Source organism: Aotus nancymaae, unplaced genomic scaffold (assembly GCF_030222135.1).
Source record: "Aotus nancymaae isolate 86718 unplaced genomic scaffold, 86718_ANA_hifiasm-v0.15.2.pri h1tg000022l_1, whole genome shotgun sequence".
NCBI classification, from domain to species: domain Eukaryota; kingdom Metazoa; phylum Chordata; class Mammalia; order Primates; family Aotidae; genus Aotus; species Aotus nancymaae.
Window position 1 is genome coordinate 32,334,014 of NW_026988435.1, and position 18,676 is coordinate 32,352,689.

General features: G+C 35.1%; 1 protein-coding gene across 2 annotated transcripts in view; it reads right to left on the reverse strand.

The window, feature by feature from the left end:
* The window catches only part of LTN1 (listerin E3 ubiquitin protein ligase 1), a 64,497-nt gene that overhangs the window by 8,177 nt on the left and 37,644 nt on the right, over window positions 1-18,676 (reverse strand). For both annotated transcript variants that reach the window (XM_012446841.2, XM_012446830.2), the window contains 9 exons: window positions 16,869-17,028; window positions 15,512-15,616; window positions 10,979-11,121; window positions 9,672-9,807; window positions 9,328-9,472; window positions 7,908-8,121; window positions 7,201-7,438; window positions 6,797-6,871; window positions 4,602-4,788 (listed from right to left, as the gene is read on the reverse strand). In XM_012446841.2, coding sequence (XP_012302264.1) covers window positions 4,602-4,788; window positions 6,797-6,871; window positions 7,201-7,438; window positions 7,908-8,121; window positions 9,328-9,472; window positions 9,672-9,807; window positions 10,979-11,121; window positions 15,512-15,616; window positions 16,869-17,028 — 1,403 coding nt within the window. The remainder of the gene's footprint in view (window positions 1-4,601; window positions 4,789-6,796; window positions 6,872-7,200; window positions 7,439-7,907; window positions 8,122-9,327; window positions 9,473-9,671; window positions 9,808-10,978; window positions 11,122-15,511; window positions 15,617-16,868; window positions 17,029-18,676) is intronic.

Genomic DNA, 18,676 nt, shown 5'->3' on the forward strand with positions numbered 1-18,676 from the left:
TCTATTCACCATTCCCACAGATGGCTCGCTCACTCGCCTCCCAAGTCTTCCACACATTCCTTCCACACCATTGTCCTTAACCTTTCAAATTTCTATTTAAAACTAATCCCATTTTTGTGGCTGACCTCACCCTGTATCAAAAACTTCGATGACCCTTTAAGACAGAGAGCACAAACTAGTAGTCCAAAAGGTCTTGGGGGTCTTCTCAGAGTTGTTTTTTCAATCAGGAAATTTCACATAAAAATACAGATTTCTGGTTTCTCTTTTAAAAACAGAAAAACGAGCCGCCACTGGACGCATGACAGGTACCTATGTGAGACCTGTGCTTTACAACTCCTGCTTTCCCTCAATAGCATAGCTTGCATTTTTCACATTCACTTTGCAGTTCTTTGGTATCTGTGTTGGTTTTAAAATGATTTCTTCCACTGTATCACATATCTCCTCGTGGTACAAAGACATTATTTTCTTTTTTTCTTTTTAAAATTTTGTATTTGTAATTTTTGTGGGTACACAGTAGATATTTAAGGGGCATATGAGGTATTTTATAGGCATATAATATGTAATAGGGTAAGTGGGGTATTCATCACCTCAAGCATTTATCCTTTCTTTGTGTAAAATACACCATTTTCTGAACACTATGAATACTTAAATACAAGAATCAAGTCACAGGATTTGGAATTGATTTTTAAAATATGTTGACCAAAGTACCCTTACCATCAAACTTAACATCACCAATTGAAGGATGAACATCCCAAATCTGAAATTCCAAAATCCAAAATGCTCCATAATCTAAAACTTGTTGAGCACCAACATGACGTTTAAAGGAAATGCTCCTGGAGCATTTCAGATTTTCGGATCTGGGATGTTCTACCAGTACGTCTAACAAAAATATTCCAAAATCTGAAAACATTTGAAATCAGAAACACTACTGTCCCAAGCATTTTGGATAAGGGATATTCAACCTGTAAAATAATACAATAACATTATATGGCTCCTGAGATAAGACACTGAGAACACATAACAACTTGTGCAGTAAGTACTCTTGCTGAAAATTAACCAGAATCTAATGAGGAAACAATCAGACAAATTCAAATTGTATGACAGGCTAAAAGCAGCTGGCCAAAACAATGACAAGAAAGAAAAGAAAGGTACAGGAATTATAGGTTAAAGAAACTAAAGAAATACGGCAAACAAACACAAACATGATTCTTGATTGGATCTTCAATAGAGAAGAAAATAAAACTATAAAGATATTACTGGGACAACCGAAAGTATCCAAATAAAAATTAGGTATTATTGCACCAAAATTAAATTTCTTGAGTATAAAAATTATATTATGCTTATGCAGAAACATATCCTTGATCTTAGGATATATATGCTTAAATACTTTTGGTAAAGCATCATAATGTCTGCAACTTACTTTCAAGTAGGTCAGCAGAAAAAAAGTAAATACAGAGAAAGTATGTGCAAATGTAGCAATACGTTAAAAATGTGTTGATCTAAAAGAGTATGTGACTTTTCATTGAATTATTCTTCCAATTTCATTGTAAGTTTAATTTTTTTCAAAATAAAAGTTGGAGATTTTTAAAAAATTAATCAGCAATATCAATGGACTTTAAGAAACACGCATATATGACCCAACAATTCCACTCCAAGATATACAACCCAAGTGAAATAAAAACATATTTCAACACAAAAGCTTCCACATGAATGTTCACAGCAGCTTTATTCACAATAGCCAAAAAATGGAAACAAACCTAAATGTCCATTAATAAACAGATGAACAAAATATGGTATATCTATAAAGCAGAGTATTATTCAGCCACAAAAGGAAATGCAATACTTATGATACATGCTACAATTTGACAAAAATTGAAAACAATATACTAAGTGAAATAAAAGCCAGACACTAAAAACCAGATATGTGAAATGTCCAGAACAGGCAGATGCATAGAGACAGAACACAGTTTAATGGTTTTCAGGAGCTGTGGGGTTTGAAAGGAAATGGGAAGTGATTGCTATTAAGTACAATGAGATGTTAAAAATGCTTTTAAATAAGGTAGTAGTAATAACTGCACAACTCTGTGAATACAGTCAGCCCTTCATATTCATGGGTTTCACATCTGAAAATTCAACCAAGCGCAGATTGAAAATATTTGAGGGGCAAAAAGGTGATTTTTAAAAACCCAGTACAACAATAAAAACACTACAAATTTTAAAAATACAGTATAACAACTATTTCAATAGCATTTACATTGTATCAGTGATAACTAATCTAGAGATGATTTTAAGCAGTATACAGGAGGATGTGCATAGGTTAGATGCAAATACTATGCCATTTTATATAAGGAACTTGGGTATTCACTGGGGTGGGAGACTTGGGAGAGAGCCTGGAAATAATCCCCTGCAGATATCAAGGGATGACTGTATACTAAAAATACCAAATTCTATGTGCTAAGTGGGTAAATTTTATGGTATGTGCAGTATCTCAGTAAAGCTTTATAAAACAGACACAAAAACATACACATGTATATGTACAACTTTTTTTCAGTTCAATCTGATTTGCTAGGATTTTTTTTTTTTTTTTTTTTTAGAAAAAAAGTTAACCCGTGATTTAGGAACATTTAAAGTTTTCTGAAGAAAAATTCTGTTTATTTCAGGATTCATCTAATTAGTATTATTTAGTGCGTTATTCTGGTTTATCTGCCCACAGCTCAGTTCAAGTTTCAGACTCAATAATCATAAATGCTGCTGTATAATTCTGTACCCTAACCCAATCCCAGCTTAACAGAAAAGGGGAAGCAAGGCCATTTTCCTAACTTCTGAATATAAAATAAGAACAAAACTCTTATACACAGAAGCCTCAATCTGCTGTAATTTTTTTAGAGATTAACAATATTTTAAGAAATTGATGTAAAAGCCCAATAAGGAGCTCTTGAAATATATCACCAGCAAATAAAACTAGCTTAAGTCATAAAAATAAGTGACAGTCCTGAAGAGAAAACTAATCAATTTAACAACTAGATCAACGCTGTCTCTGTGATTTGATTTTTCCCCTTAGATATACAAACACAAAGATGCAAAAATTGATATCTTTGTACCAAGGTATAGTGATGAACAACAACATAAATTATAATTTAAAAATTCTGAAAAAGTTCCATTGGAAATGAATGCCATAAATACTTCATCACACTAAGTGATAAACCACATCTCTTTGTATTGACCTATCAAAGAAGGCACATATTTTACTAGGTTGATTCAATGAAAGATTGACAGAGATTTGGATCTTTCTTGTTCTTTTTGAGACAGGGTCTGGCTCTGCCGCCCAGTTTTGAGTGCAGTGGCATAATCTCAGCTCACTGCAACCTCTGCTTGCTGGACTCAAGCTATCCTCAAGTGGGGATCTTTCTAAAAGAAATAAAAAACTAGAGAGAGATCTCTCCAGTTTCTTCCTGGACAAGGTCTTACTTCCTAAACTTGAGACAACAGAGACATCTAGTGGCTACTAGAATAATTTGGGCAAAATATTTTAGATATTTTCCCCATTTAGATAACAGTTTGAATTATTACATGGGTTATGTTTCACAGATCTTTCTCCAAACAATGATTTTCAAGTAAGGTAAATTTCCAATGATGTATTAAGTGAAATCTCTACAACCGAGTGAAAAATTGACAACCCCAAAAAAACAGAAAAGACACAAGATCCAATACTATGATAGTACAGAATTAAATTATATAAATCTTATTTCCTGGCCAGGCATGGTGGCTCACGCCTGTAATCGCAGCACTTTGGGAGGCCGAGGCGGGTGGATCATGAGGTCAAGAGATCGAGACCATCCTGGTCAACATGGTGAAACCCTGTATCTACTAAAAATACAAAAATTAGCTGGGCGTGGTGGCGCACGCCTGTAGTCCCAGCTACTCAGGAGACTGAGGCAGGAGAATTGCTTGAACCCGGGAGATGAGCCAATATTGCGCCACTGCACTCCAGCCTGGCGCCTAGCAACAGAGTAAGACTCTGTCTCAAAAAAAAACAAAACAAAACTTATTTCCTGAAATAAAAGAACCTGGTGTCTATTCAGTTAGAAAAAAACTGATCTGGCCACATATCAGACAGAGTAAATACTTTTGCTGGGAGGGGTGAGGCATAAGGGACAGGAGTAAACTTATTAAGCAGATTGTCTGAAGGTAGCTGGATAAAATGAGATTAGGTTGGGCGCAGTGGCTCCTGCCTGTAGGTCAAGGCGGTTAGATCACTTGAGCTCAGGAGTTTAAGACCAGTCTGGGCAACATGGTGAAACCCCATCTCTATAAAAAATATAAAAATTAGCCAGGCATGGTGGGTCACACCTGTAGTCCCAGCTACTTAGTGAGAAGATCACTTGAGCCCAGGAGGCAGAGGTTGCAGTAAGCCAAGATCGTGCCTGCACTCCAGCATGGACAATAGAGTGAGACCCTGCCTCAATTAAAAAAAAAAAAAAAAAAGATTAAAACATATGGCATTTCCCTTTTATTAAGTTGAAGGGAAGGAAGGTATTTAGAACAGTGTCAGAGAAGCATATTAGGACAGAACTATTGAAAGTTGTCACATATTTATTTACCTGTGATGAAGCAGCTTTGAAGAAAGTTAGTATTAATTTCCAAGTGAGAAGGTATCCCAGAACATAACAGAAGTCTTCACTCAGTGGTTTAATAGTAACTATCTGTCCAACGGGAATACACCCCAAAACATTTTCTAATAAATCCTCTTGAGTGCTAAGAAGAGACATCAGTGCTGCTGGTGGTGACCTAAGAATCAATGATTAAACACCACAAGTTTTATTTATAACTCATTCCTTAACAAATTGACAGTATTTGTAGACTTCGAGCATTTTAGAAAAATTTCTCTATTTTCCAAAAACGTTCTACAAATTTCCCTCTATTGATCCAATTTTAACTTCTAATCTCATATAACAGTAAAATCAAAAAGACATACTATAGCACTTGAAGGAAAGACATTTTTAGAAAACATCTTTTTCTGTTTTATAAGTGAAAAAAACACACACACACACACACAGGGAAGCCAAATGATTAGTCCAAAGTCCCTCCGTTAGTCGGGGAAACTGTTAGGGATTCTAAATCCTACCAAGCCTTTTATCATCCTTTATAAAAGATAAAGTAAATATTAAGACTTCAAACTTTGTCACTTCATCCTAGTTTCTATTTTGTTGAATATTATCTACTTATTTAGCACTATTAAGAGATATCACAATCATATTATTAACCAGAATGATAAACAGAAAATAATTATGTGCCTATTTAAAAACTCATGATTGCATCTCTTTTTAGGAAAATTAATTTATCATTCAGATTAATTCACAACAATGTAAGTTAATTTTTTTCTTTACTGAACTACTCTACTCATTTATACTTTCAGGTGAACTTACGAGATTTTCAAAAAGTAAAATACTTAACTCCCTTCTCTATGAAACTCTAGCCTGGTTCTCTCCTTTTACTTCCATAATCGTTCTTCCCTTGTGGCTTCCTTCTCCCAGCCCATAAGCACAGGCCTTCTCCAAGCTTCTGCCCTTAGGTCTTTTCCTTCAACACCTCCATCTCACGTATCAAGCCTCTATATTCCATACTGATAGTCACTAGATCTTATAAAATACCAGCTCCGAAATCTCTCCACTTTTCACATTGCCCTCCATGCATTGTTATTTAACTTCTGGAATCACCTCCACCTCTGCTTGCTTCTTTTTACAATTCATGTTTCACACTGGTGTCAGAATCAGCTGGTGGTGTCCTATTTCCTAACAAATAATGCCCAAATCTTCCCAGAAAAGTCATTTTTAAGGTCATTCATTATCGGGCCTCTTTACCCTTCCAGCTTTATCTTCCATTATACCCTGCCTATTCTATACTCACTGGTTCATTTATTCTTTCATTCAACATACTACTCATGATATCTGCTATGGGCCAGGAAGCATTCTGTCCTATAGCATTCTGGCCAATTTCTCTCTCAGAAATAAGAGACAGAAATTCTTGCCCTCACAGAATTTACATTCCAGTAAAGAAAGATAGTGTCAATAAAAGTATACATTAAGCGGTAACTACTCAATATTCCCCAAGTACATCCTCACATTCATGATTCAGTGACTTTATACATAATGTTCTCTTAACTTATATTGTCTTTCCTGTCCTGCAGAAATGCTACCTAACCTTAAAGGTCTAGTTTAAATGCCTCTTCCTCAAAAGAAAGTCTTCCTTTCCTGATGTACATTAATTGTACCCTCATAACATGCTATCTTATATAGGCCTAACTGACATGAAAAAAAGAGTTATCTATCCTTTTTTTATTTTCTTAACACTTACCATATACTATATTTTCTATAAAATGGTACCATCTGTATAGGATTAATCCCCTAAGAAAAAGAAAGTGCTCACTAAACACTGTATTAATACTATCCACAAAGTGGATGCTCAATAGATATTTGAACTGATATACTCTTTCCACAGCCATTATATGGCCAAAGAAAGTTTTACTCAACAGTAGCAAATGGAACATGTGATTTAAGAATAATTAAGAGAGAGAAACAACCTTTTGGGTGAAATCTAGATTTCATTTATATCTTACAAATAACTAAAAAGATCTATCTGTAGAATGAATATAACTCTAATTTACAGCTTTTGTGCTGCTTCAGTCCTCTAAAGACATTATAAGTGAGAAGGATTATAAGAATTTAATAAAACAAATTATTTAAGGAAAAAAAAAAAAAACCCTGGCAAGTACTAGACCCAAAAAGAAAAACCTTACAGGGCTGGTTCTTCTTCTTCATCTCCATATGACTTTAGATTATCCTGATCATACTGTGGTAATTCAGGCATCAATCTAGAAATAAGAACATTATTTTTAAATATGTGATATTAAACTGTTTACTAAGTCATGTTCAAGAACAGAAAAGTCAATACTTATTTTATAATGAGTAAATGTTTAAGTGAGTTTTCTCTAAAATAACTACTATAGCCAGGACTATTTAAATACAGATTGTGTATAGAGAATGATAACCTAAAAGATCAAGCAACTTGGGTGTCCCTACAAGTGAAACAGTCAGATCTCCTTCTTTTAAAAATTTTACTTTTTAATTAAAAGTAAAACCTAAGCATATATTCTATTTTTTTAGACCACTGTAACATTGATTCAATTGGATGAATTCTTACTTGTATAGCATATGATAAACAGCAATTTGCACAGGCCTAGCTCTGAAGAGGAGTAATGGGGCCAATGTATTTAACAAAGTCTGGAGATACTCTGGTAAGTTTGTTTTTTGGTCCACAACTAATCTTGCAGGAAGTTTGTGACTCAGTAGCTGTTCCTTTGAGATATATGTTAATGTTTCACACATGGGTTTCAGCATTGCATTCTGAAAGGATGTTTCAGACATATCTTTGTTTTCTCCTAATGACAAAAAGGAAAGACATGCATATCCCAGAAAAAAGTTAGTATAACATAACTGATTCACAATCAAATGTCATTTTAGAAAATGAAATAAAAACTAGACATAAACAATAAAGCAGTCTTTACTACAAACATGAACTGAATATGTATTTCAGTTAATCTCAACTATTTTAATGACTTTGATCCTTTTCTAAAAAGAAAGCAAATGGTCAATAGTGAGGTTCTATTCACATAATCTATTCATGTTATCCAAATTATTATTATTTTAATTTGCAACAGTCATTGGATACCTTGCCATTTTTTCAACTCTTGTCTGTAAAGTAGAAGCATATACGATGCTTCTGAGAAGCCAAGCTTTCTTTTCTGGCTTTTTCTTTTACTACTTAGTATTATTTGATTTTTGGTTTTGAATTTTTCAGTAAGTCATTTCCAATGAATCAATCTCATTATTATTCCCCTTTTCACTTGCCTGTAACAGTCACCAAAATAGGTAAAAGCAAACTGTGGATGCCTTGGGAAAAAAATTCTTTCCATTCACTGATCAGATTTACAGGAAGGCTGCCAATGGTATCCAGAGTTGTGGAATCAAAAAAAGCACTGAGGTCACAAGCCAAATCACAGCTGACACAGGCAAACAGTTGCACAAGTGGAACAGAATACAATGCCTGATTCTCACTGGTTGTCTGAAAAGCAATCAAAATGAAATAGGTAAACAGACTTCTACCAGAACACTACAAATAAAGTCAATAAGGAAAAGCCCCTCTTTCATTTCTTTGAATTTTAAAATGAAAAGCAGTTGAAGTGTGCAGTCTCAGGAGAAATGTAAGTATTCTACATCAAAATAACTTTTTTCTTCAAAATTAAATACCATGAATTAGAATCATTAATAAACAATTTATTCTGAAATGCTCTTTTTAATTTCTAAACTATGGAAGAAAACACTAAGTCAGATACATTAAATACACATTTCTAATCTTCTCAGTAGCCCTACAAGTTGTGAGTTATTATTTTAAAATAAGAAAATCGGCCACATGCAGTGGCTTATGCCTGTAATCCCAGCACTTTGGGAGGCTGAGGTGGGTGGATCACATGAAGCCAGGAGCTTGAGACCAGGCTGGCCAACATGGTGAAACCCCATCTCTACTAAAAACATAAAAATTAGTTGGGCATGCTGGTGGGCATCTGTAATCCTACTACTTGGGAAACTGAGGCACAAGAATTGCTTGAACCCAGGAGGTGGAGGTTGCAGTGAGCCAAGATCACACCACTACACTTCAGCCTAAGTGACAGAGTGAGACTCTGTCTCAAATTAAAAAGAAAAGAAAAGAAAGAAAGAAAACTGAGGCTCAATAGTTCAAGTTTAAAACTCTAAGCCACATAGCTAATAGCAGGCAAAGCAGAGATTCAGACCAATTCAACCCTGACTGACTTGCTGCCTTGGAGTCCACAAGTAGTATACCTCTGGCTGCTCTGGGTCATAAAATTACACTAACTACCTCTGAATTTGCTAATATTTAATGCATTACTCTTGCAATACTCACATAGTACATTTTAGAAATAATTTAATTATAACCAAAAAAGACCAAAACAATTGCCATTAAAAGATAAAACCTGAAAGGGCTGTGCTGCAAATATTATAATAAGCTAAAGGAGAAGGTATTTTAATAACAGGAGATTTGGTCACTGAATGATGCTAGTAGTCATTAAACATCTATCATTTTACTAGTCTGTAAAATAGTAGCTGGTGAGGAGAACATCTATAAAGTGTTTTAAATTATGCGAAGGAGCTAATTACAATCATCACTTAAAAAATGAGATCAGTAAATAGTTCTGATGCAAAAGTATGTACAAAGACCCACAAGAGGTGATGACACATCAGGTTAATTTACCTCCAACCAAGCCAACATAGAGCACATGATGAAGTCCCACTCACTCTCTGCCAAAGGGGATGAGCAATATTTCAGAAATAGGGAAAGAAACCGGATTATTTCTATATTTACACCCAGTACCTCTGGACTTGCTTCTGATAGATTACTGTGTTAAAGATAAAAACAAATGACAACAAAATAATAATTATATTGGCATTCAATTAGAAAATATTCTACTTTAAATCTTATATACTTATAAATAACTGACTCAAATGTCTACCATAATTGCTCTACCAAATTGTGACACAGATATATAATCTTTGTCTGACTTGTATACTGAAGGAAAAACATAAAGTATTACCTACCAACTGAAAAGAAAAATATCTTCATGCTCTTTCTTCCAGGATATTATGATTTTTAATATTCCATGTAATAGCTCTCCATCATCTATACTTCTGGTCTGTAGACAAGAATTGAAAATGGCAAGATGTCCAAAACCTCCTAAAATAAAATTCAAAATGAAAATTAAAAATTTTTTAAAACGATATCACTACTAATAAAGTCCATTTTGAGAAGTAAAAAACTTTCTTGAGAAGTACTCAGGTTAAGAACTCTAAAAACGGCCCTTATGTAAGAGTCCAAAAATGAGCTTATAAGCTCCAAAGGCCAGAGACCCTGTCTCCATACCTGGCACCTAGCACACAATAGAGAATTTGGGGGAGGGGAAATTAAGTGAATGATACTGTAATTTAAACTGACTTATGCTGTTTTTTGTTTTGGTTTCTTAAGTGCAGGACATATTCAGTAAACTCATTGTTCAAATAAAAAAAAAACTACAGCTATAGAGTAGCTGGAAATAGAAAACGGAAAATAGAACTTACTGTTTCATAATTTACACATTCATTCCTCAATAAGCAGCTAGTATATGTGGTAAACTCTGATGAGGACCCACTCTTTATAATCTCTACCATTCCTCAAACTCCATACACTGGTGTATCTTAACACGCTCTGCCTGCAACCTTCTATCTTAAACACCAGCCAAAATGAACAAACGGTACCCTTGTATGTTTTTGTGTACCTGCAATGCCCTTCCCCAACTGTGTCCATATAGAAAACTACTTATCCTTCAACATCCAGTAAAAATATTTCTCTTTGTGAAAACGCCACTGACACCCTCAAGGCAGAGTGGAAACTCCTTCCTTTCTGCCACTTCTATACATAGAACATCTTCTTACTACATCAGTTATCACATGATACAACTTTATTTATATTTGTCTTCTCTACAACAGTAACTATCATGTAGCTGGTCCTCATAAATGTTATTAATTAACAAATGACAGTGCAGTGTTTTAAATACAACAGAAGCTATTTCTGCCTTTATATGTTCAATCTTTGGTTGACTAGGGAGAAATGAGGCACAGCTGTAAAAAGCTATCGACAGATAAAAAATGGTTAGGCAGTATTTCTGGGTGTAAGTCTTCCCCTAAGGCCAGAGCATTTTTGTACTGCAAAAGGTAACAGCCACTGTCTAATGACACTCATCCATATAATCTCAGAACAAATCAGTCATAATCCAATTTACTTCTGTTAGATATAGTCTTATATATTAGAAACAGTTCTTACTCTCAAGCAATAATAAAGTTAATGAAATATTTATTATCAAGCAACTAACCATTAGTACTGCAAAGATCTTTCTTAGTCCAGGCAAAAAGAGCAGGTATACATTGAGCACTAAATTCTTTCTTTTCTTCTTTTGACAAAAATGGACAAAGACTTTGAATGGTATGCAAATTGCCTTCAGTTAGTGGGAAAAAACTGTTTAAAGAAAAAAAAAAACAATTAGATTTCTTCCAAATATACGGTTGTTTCATGATATTCCTTTTATTTAGACTATTCAAAAAGATGAATAATTTTATCATATAAAATAATTACATGGAAAAAAGAAACCTATGATAGATTTAACAAGTGCTGACTGTATGAAATTTTTTTTGCCCTTTTCTCTTTTCTGCATATTTCTAATTTTTTTTTGAGACGGAGTTTCGCTCTTGATACCCAGGCTGGAGTGCAATGGCGCGATCTCGGCTCACCGCAACCTCCGCCTCCTGGGTTCAGGCAATTCTCCTGCCTCAGCCTCCTGAGTAGCTGAGATTACAGGCACGCGCCACCACGCCCAGCTAATTTTTTGTATTAGTAGAGACGGGGTTTCACCATGTTGACCAGGATGGTCTCGATCTCTTGACCTCGTGATCCACCCGCCTCGGCCTCCCAAAGTGCTGGGATTACAGGCTTGAGCCACCGCACCCGGCCATTTCTAATTTTTAAAATGAACATATATAACTTTTCCCCATATATGTTTTTTAAAATTACACTAGCCACATGACATTATGTTCTCTTTTTAAAAAAAGAGTCAATTGATTCAACTTAAATAGTTGTGTCCTTTTTGTTGTTGTTGTTGTTCAGACAGAGTTTCGCTCTGTTGCCCAGGCTGGAGTGCAGTGGCATGATCTCAGCTCACTGCAACCTCCACCTCCTAGATACAAGTGATTCTCCTGCCTCAGCCTCCCAAGTAGCTCAGATTACAGGCATGTACCACCACATCCAGCTAATTTTTTTTGTATTTAGTAGAGACGGGGTTTCACTATGTTAGTCAGACTGGTCACAAACTCCTGACCTCAGGTGATCCACCCGCCTCAGCTTCCCAAAGTGCTGGGATTACAGGTATGAGTCACCTCGCCCAGCTTGTCTTGTCCTTTCTTTGAACTGATATTCGCATTTGTGCATATATATAGTCAGGTTTTAGTCACATAAAAGGGATGATACTAAACATATTGTTCTATCATTTACCACTTATACGCATTTTCTGTCAGAACATATATTCTGTTTTAAAGCTACATAACAAAAATGAACAAAGTCTACCTAACACTCCATACTATGGATGTATCATTATTTAACTATTTCCCTGTCACTTTAGGTTCCCCCCACCAAGTTTTGCTCTCATACATAATGCTGCAATAAATATCCTAAAGAAGATATTATTCTGCATATGTATAAATACTTTAGACTAAATTCCTAGAAGTGAACTTGTAAGCTCAAAGGTTGTGAATGTATTATATGTTGGTAATTTCAAATTGCTTTCTGAAAACGTGTAATCAATTTACACTTTCAACAAAAATGTACAGATGTGACTCTTTAGCTGCACATAGTGAATCTTTTTGATTCCTAGCCATACAGTGGATAAAACTACTGCTTTTAATTTGTACTTCTGTCATTATTAGTAAGGCAAATCCTTTCATATTTCACATTTCAGTATTGAACTACCTTTGACCATTTTATGTATGAATTGACCCCTCAAGTCTTTGTTAAATTTTTCAATTTGGAGAGTTTTACTGATTTATAGAAACTATCTACATTTTACAGATCTTTTTTGTTGACTTGCAAATGTCTTCTCCCATTTGTCATTTGTCCCTGTAATCTTTATATTTCATATTTTTGTCACAAAGAAGTCTTCATCTTTCAAAAATACTATATAAAAATTTCTGTCATAAAATACACATAAAATTTATGTATTAACCATTTTTAAGTGTAGAGTTCTGCAGTGTTAAGTACCTTCACACTGTTGTGCAACTAATCTCCAGAGCTCTTCATTCTGCAAAACTGAAACTCTACCTACTAAACATGAACGCTCCATTCCTCTCTCACCCTCAGACCCAGATAACCACCTTCTTTCTACTTTCTATCCCTATGAATCTGACTATTCTATTAAAGGAATCATAGAGTATCTGTCTTTTTGTAACTGGCCTATTTTACTCAGCATAATGTCCTCAAGGTTCATACAGACTGTAGCATGTCAGAATTTCTTTCCTTTTTAAGGCTGAATAATATTTCATTATATGGATATACCACACTTTTATTTATCCATGCATCCACTGATGGGTGCTAAGGTTGCAAGTAGTTTTCATTTTTACAAAATCAAATATATGTATATATCTACATATAATGTAAAGGAGAAGGTCTCAGTACTTTTTTTCCAAACACATGTCCAATTTTCTATCATTATTACTCACCACATTGATTTGAAATGCCACATCTTAAAAACCAAATTCACATATACCTGTGGATAGGTTTCTGGACTCTATCCACTCATTTGTCTACTCTTCAATTTCATACTGCTTAATTACTATAATTCAATAATATAGTTTATATTTGGTATGCAGCCTCTTTCACTTTTTTCAAAATTTATTATTTTTGAGCACTTTTGCCTTCAAATGTATACTATGTTCAGAACAGTTTACTAAGTTTTTCAAAAACTGCTGAAATTTTGATTGAAATTGGACTGAAATTATAGATTGACACAACCATTTTACAATTTATCTTCCCACCTTTTGTGATCTTTATTCAAGTTTTATAAATGTAATTTTTTTGTTAAATTTATTTCTAAGTATTTAGTTTTTGTTGTCATTATGAATAGAATCTCCTTTTTTTCCCATACTATTTTTTAAATTACTATGGGTGAATAAGAAAGCTATTGATTTTTGTGGTCAAGTATACATCCATCTCTTAGTAATTAGTTCCAATAATTCTTTAGCTAATTACATATTCCTTTTATAATCAGAAAAAAAATTTAATTATGCAAACTAAAAAAGCTAATGTCAAAAAGTTACATACTGTATGATTCCATTTATATAATATTGTTTTTTGTGTTTCTTGTTGTTGTTTTTTGAAACTGGGTCTCACTCTGTCACCCAGGCTGGAGTGCAGTGGTGTAATCTCTGCTTACTGCCACCTCTGCCTCCTAGGCTCAAGCGATTCCCCCACCTCAGCCTCCTGAGTAGCTGGAACTACAGGTACACACCACCACACCGGGCTAATTTTTGTATTTTTTGTAGAGATATTATATATTCTTAATGACGTAATTAAATACTCTTAAATGACATAATTACAAAGATAGAGAACAGATTAGTGGTTGCCAGGGATTAGGACAATGGAAAGGGAGGTGGCTGAAGCTACAGATGAGTAACCCAAGGGATCCTGAAAATGAAACTGTTCTGTACTTGACTGTGGTGGTGGTCACAGATGTGAGCTACACAGAACACACACACTCTTTCTATCTTCTCTCACACACACAAACATGTGCATGTAAACTAAGTCAATGGACTCTATCAATGCCTTTTCCTTGGTTGTAATAATATGCTAAAGTTATGCAAAACAGTACCACTGGGTAGATGTATGACTTTTATTCTTTATATTACTTCTCTTACACATTCAGGTGAATCTACAATTACCTCGAAATAAAAAGCTTTTTAAAACTTTCAAGTAAGATAAAAAACGGGGAAATTTAATTTAGAATTCTACTATGCCTGAACACATATCTATCATTTCAGAATTCTTGGTAAATCAGTGAATTCAAAATGCCTCTTAGTAAATCTCAGCTAAGTAAGAATTTGAATACTGAACTTCACCAGCATGCCCAAACCCATAATCTACTTCTTTGTCTTAAGAACAGAACACGTTACATTTCTAGAACATTCTTCAGTAGGATGATGTTATTTAAGAGAATTTCCCTATCACTTCCATATAGCAAATAAAGTGATGGAAAAAGAGGAAACAGCGAAAGAAAATATTTCTATCAGATTTCTGGGGAAAAGAAAACAAGTTTATGAAATGTTATTAGGGTAAAAAAAAAAGTACACTATAAAATTCTAAAACAAAAGGTTATAGAGTTGAAACTACTTACTTAAAAAAAAAGGTGTGGGCCAGGCATGGTGGCTGACACCTGTAATTCCAGGCCTTTGGGAGGCTGAGGCAGCAGGACTGCTTGAGCCCAAGAGTTCAAGACCAGCCTGAGCATCATGGCGATACCCCATTCCTACAAAATTTAAAAATTAGCCAGGTGTGGCAGTGCACACCTGTGGTCCCAGTTACTCAGGATGGTGAGGTAGGAGGATCACTTGATCACAGGAGGTCAAAGCCACAGTGAGCCATGTTTGTACCACTGCACTCCAGGCTGGGCAACGGAGTGAGACCCTGTCTCAAAAAAATAAAAAAGTATGTCCCTCACCTAAAACAATTTAATTTGCCTTGAAGTCTTTAACTTCCTCATTTTCTAAACCTGTTTTCATGATTTGTTAGAGATTCATTAATTAGGGATTGCCAAAGTGACCAATTACAGTAAATTACAAAGTAGGAACACTTTAAATAAGAATACCCTTCTTTTCTCTTATAATGTGGTTTTACTTCATCAGATGAAATGCTTCGGGAAAGGATCAACTTAGCAATAATAAGAGACCACAATGTGCCATGTTCTCTGGACCTAAAAAAGGAAAAAAAAATTATATTCCATTTTGAAACTGTACTTAATAAAATTTTTAAACACTGGCTAGCCGAATTCCTTTTACAGAATTAAATAAAGCACCCTATGATGGCATCAATTCACCTAAGACTTTGCACCCAAGCAGCTGCCAATAATTATCCAAAGAATTGGGAGTTTAGGCTTTCAACACTCCTTCACAGCTGGTACTAAGCTCTCATCCCTAGGCAACTCCAAAGCCTCTTCAGTCCCAATAGAGGAGATGATCTTAGAGATTAGGCTTGAAGACCAGAGGCTGCAGCTGGGAAAAAGACATCTCCCAGAGGACACTAAGCTGGCTTAAGTTGAACAATCAAAGAGGTTTTTTGGTTCTGAGGAAAGTTGTGAGTGTCAACTAACCAGAATGGGATTGGAAAGGAAGCCTGGGTCCTCTGATACAGCAATGCTCAAAGTACTATCAGCAAGTGATAAACTCTAAAGAGAAGGCAGTTCAACACAGCAATTTCAAAAAGCTAAACATCTTACTCCTATAACCTCTACAGGGACTCTGTTTTCATACCTACCTTCCTCATCTAGGGGAGAGAGCTTTGTGGTGATAACATTAAGACACACCTATAACATGTAAGATAAAGGATGAATCTGAGAGTACTGGGAGGTTGGGTAACAGAAAAAACAACTTCTACAAGCTTCTACTTCTTTTTTGTCATCTGACCCCTGAATGTATTTATGGATTTAATAACACAGGCAGAGTACAAATATCTTCCCCTGAGAAGGTTAAATCAAGTATTTAGAATTCATAAACTGTTTATCATTAAGAATAGGAATTATTAGATCAATCCTCTGACTGAAACATTAGCATGAAGTAGGGTTACATCTTATAGAAGGCAAAGCCATAAAGAAATAGCATAGTCATGGCCAGGCGCGGTGGCTCAGGCCTGTAATCCCAGCACTTTGGGAGGCCGAGGTGGATGGATCACGAGGTCAAGAGATCAAGACCATCCTGGCCAACATGGTGAAACCCCGTCTCTACTAAAAATACAAAAATTAGCTGGGTGTGGTGGTGCGCGCCTGTAGTCGCAGCTACTCGGGAGGCTGAGACAGGAGAATTGCTTGAACCCAGGAGGTGGAGGCTGCAGTAAGCTGAACTTGCGCCACTGTACTCCAGCCTGGCGCCTGAACAAGACTCTGTCTCAAAAAAAAAAAAAAAGGGAATAGCATAGTCATTTAAAAAACAGAAATTGGAAGAGATTCTTACCTGTTAAATAACAGCTGCAAAAGGCCAGAAGTATTACCAAGTACACGTAAATTATCATACGTAATATTCATTTTTTGAAGCATTTCACAAAATCCAGCTAGAAAAACAGGTGGGTTATCTAATTCTTCACACCACTGCAGTGAATAAAGCAGTTCTGCAACTAAAAGAGATTAAATTATCAAAAGTACTTTGTGAACAAAGCCTTCAATTATTTTCACTTCTCTGCCTCGTTTTCTAACACTGTTGTACCCACTCATCTCAAAACACCTATGAACTGATTTTCAAATCTGCTTTGAGATGTTCAGAGATAATGAAACTGAGAACATTTGTCTGATACAAAATACCACCCTTTTCCCAAATTTTACTTAGTCCGTTTTCTAATTAGTTAAGAATGTGACAAGAACCTAAGTTACTAGAGATACTGAAAGAATCTTCCTACCATTGTGGCACAATTGATAAAAAGTTGTATACAAAAAAACAACTAAGGGACCCAAGACCTGAGGTGTGAAGTTCATGCAAAATAGGAGAAATGGGAGGCAGCATGATACAGTAAAAGGGCATGGGCCTCAGTTACAGATTGGGGTAGATTCAAATCTGCATCTCTCTCAAACTATACAAATAGTTATCAATTAGGATACTACAAACTACCTCACAGGACTGCTGTGAGAATTAAATGACCAAGTATCTATTATGAAGTCTGGCATATCTTAGGTTTCTAATACACAGTCACAACTCCCTTTTATAAAGCTACGTATAGATTTTGGAGTCAGAAGTGTTGCGGCCTGGTTCAAAACATAATCTTACACTTACCAGTTGAGCAATTCTAATCAAGTCATGGCAACAAAAACAATAATAATATCTGCCTGATGAGGTTGATAAGATTAAAGAAATAATATTGCTAGTTTGTAATTAGTAAAAGAAAAAATTATTACTCCTCTTACTAGTTTTGTGTTTGCACAGATTCACTGTGATCAATGTAAACAACAAGCTTATTTCTTTGCCCTTAACTCAGTGTGAAGCTGGCTGATCAAAAGAGGTGTTTCAACTTTCTTCCACAGAGCATAAATTCCCCCCATTCTAGTAACTGTGTTATGGCTTACAAACAAGACTGATATTGGGTTTCTGCAAATCTTCTACCTTTAATACCATCTTGTAAAAGTAACACCACTACCTGTAATTCTAAACCATTTGTTCGAATAAGGAAATCTGCCGAGGCCCTAAGTCCTCTTAGGATTCAATATCTGAATGTCCACTTGCCAGAAAAAGAAATTAGAGCCTGATGAAATACAAAAGTATTAAAAACCATTGGAATCAAAAAAGCATGGTATTTATATAAAAAAAGACACACAGACCAATGGAACAGAACTAAAGAACCCAGAAATAAATCCATATTTGTAGTCAACTGACAAAGTCTTCAACAAAAATGCCAAGAACATATATTGGGGAAAGGACATCCTCTTCAACAAATGGCACCAGGAAAGCTGAATATTCATATATGGAAAAGTGAAAATAGACCTCTATCTCTCACCATCTAAAAAGATCAACCCAAAATGGATTAAAGACTTAAACATAAGAACTAAAACCATATAAAACAACTAGAAAGCATCGAGGAACACTACAGGACATTGGTCTAGGCAAACATTTTTATGGCTATAGGCAAACATTTTTATGGCTAAGACTTAAAAGCAAAGGCAACAAAAATAGGCAAATAGGACTATATTAAACTAAAAGCCTTCTGCACAGCAAAAGAAACAATCAACAAAGTGAAGAGCCAATCTGCAGAATGGGAGAAAATATTTGCAAACTAC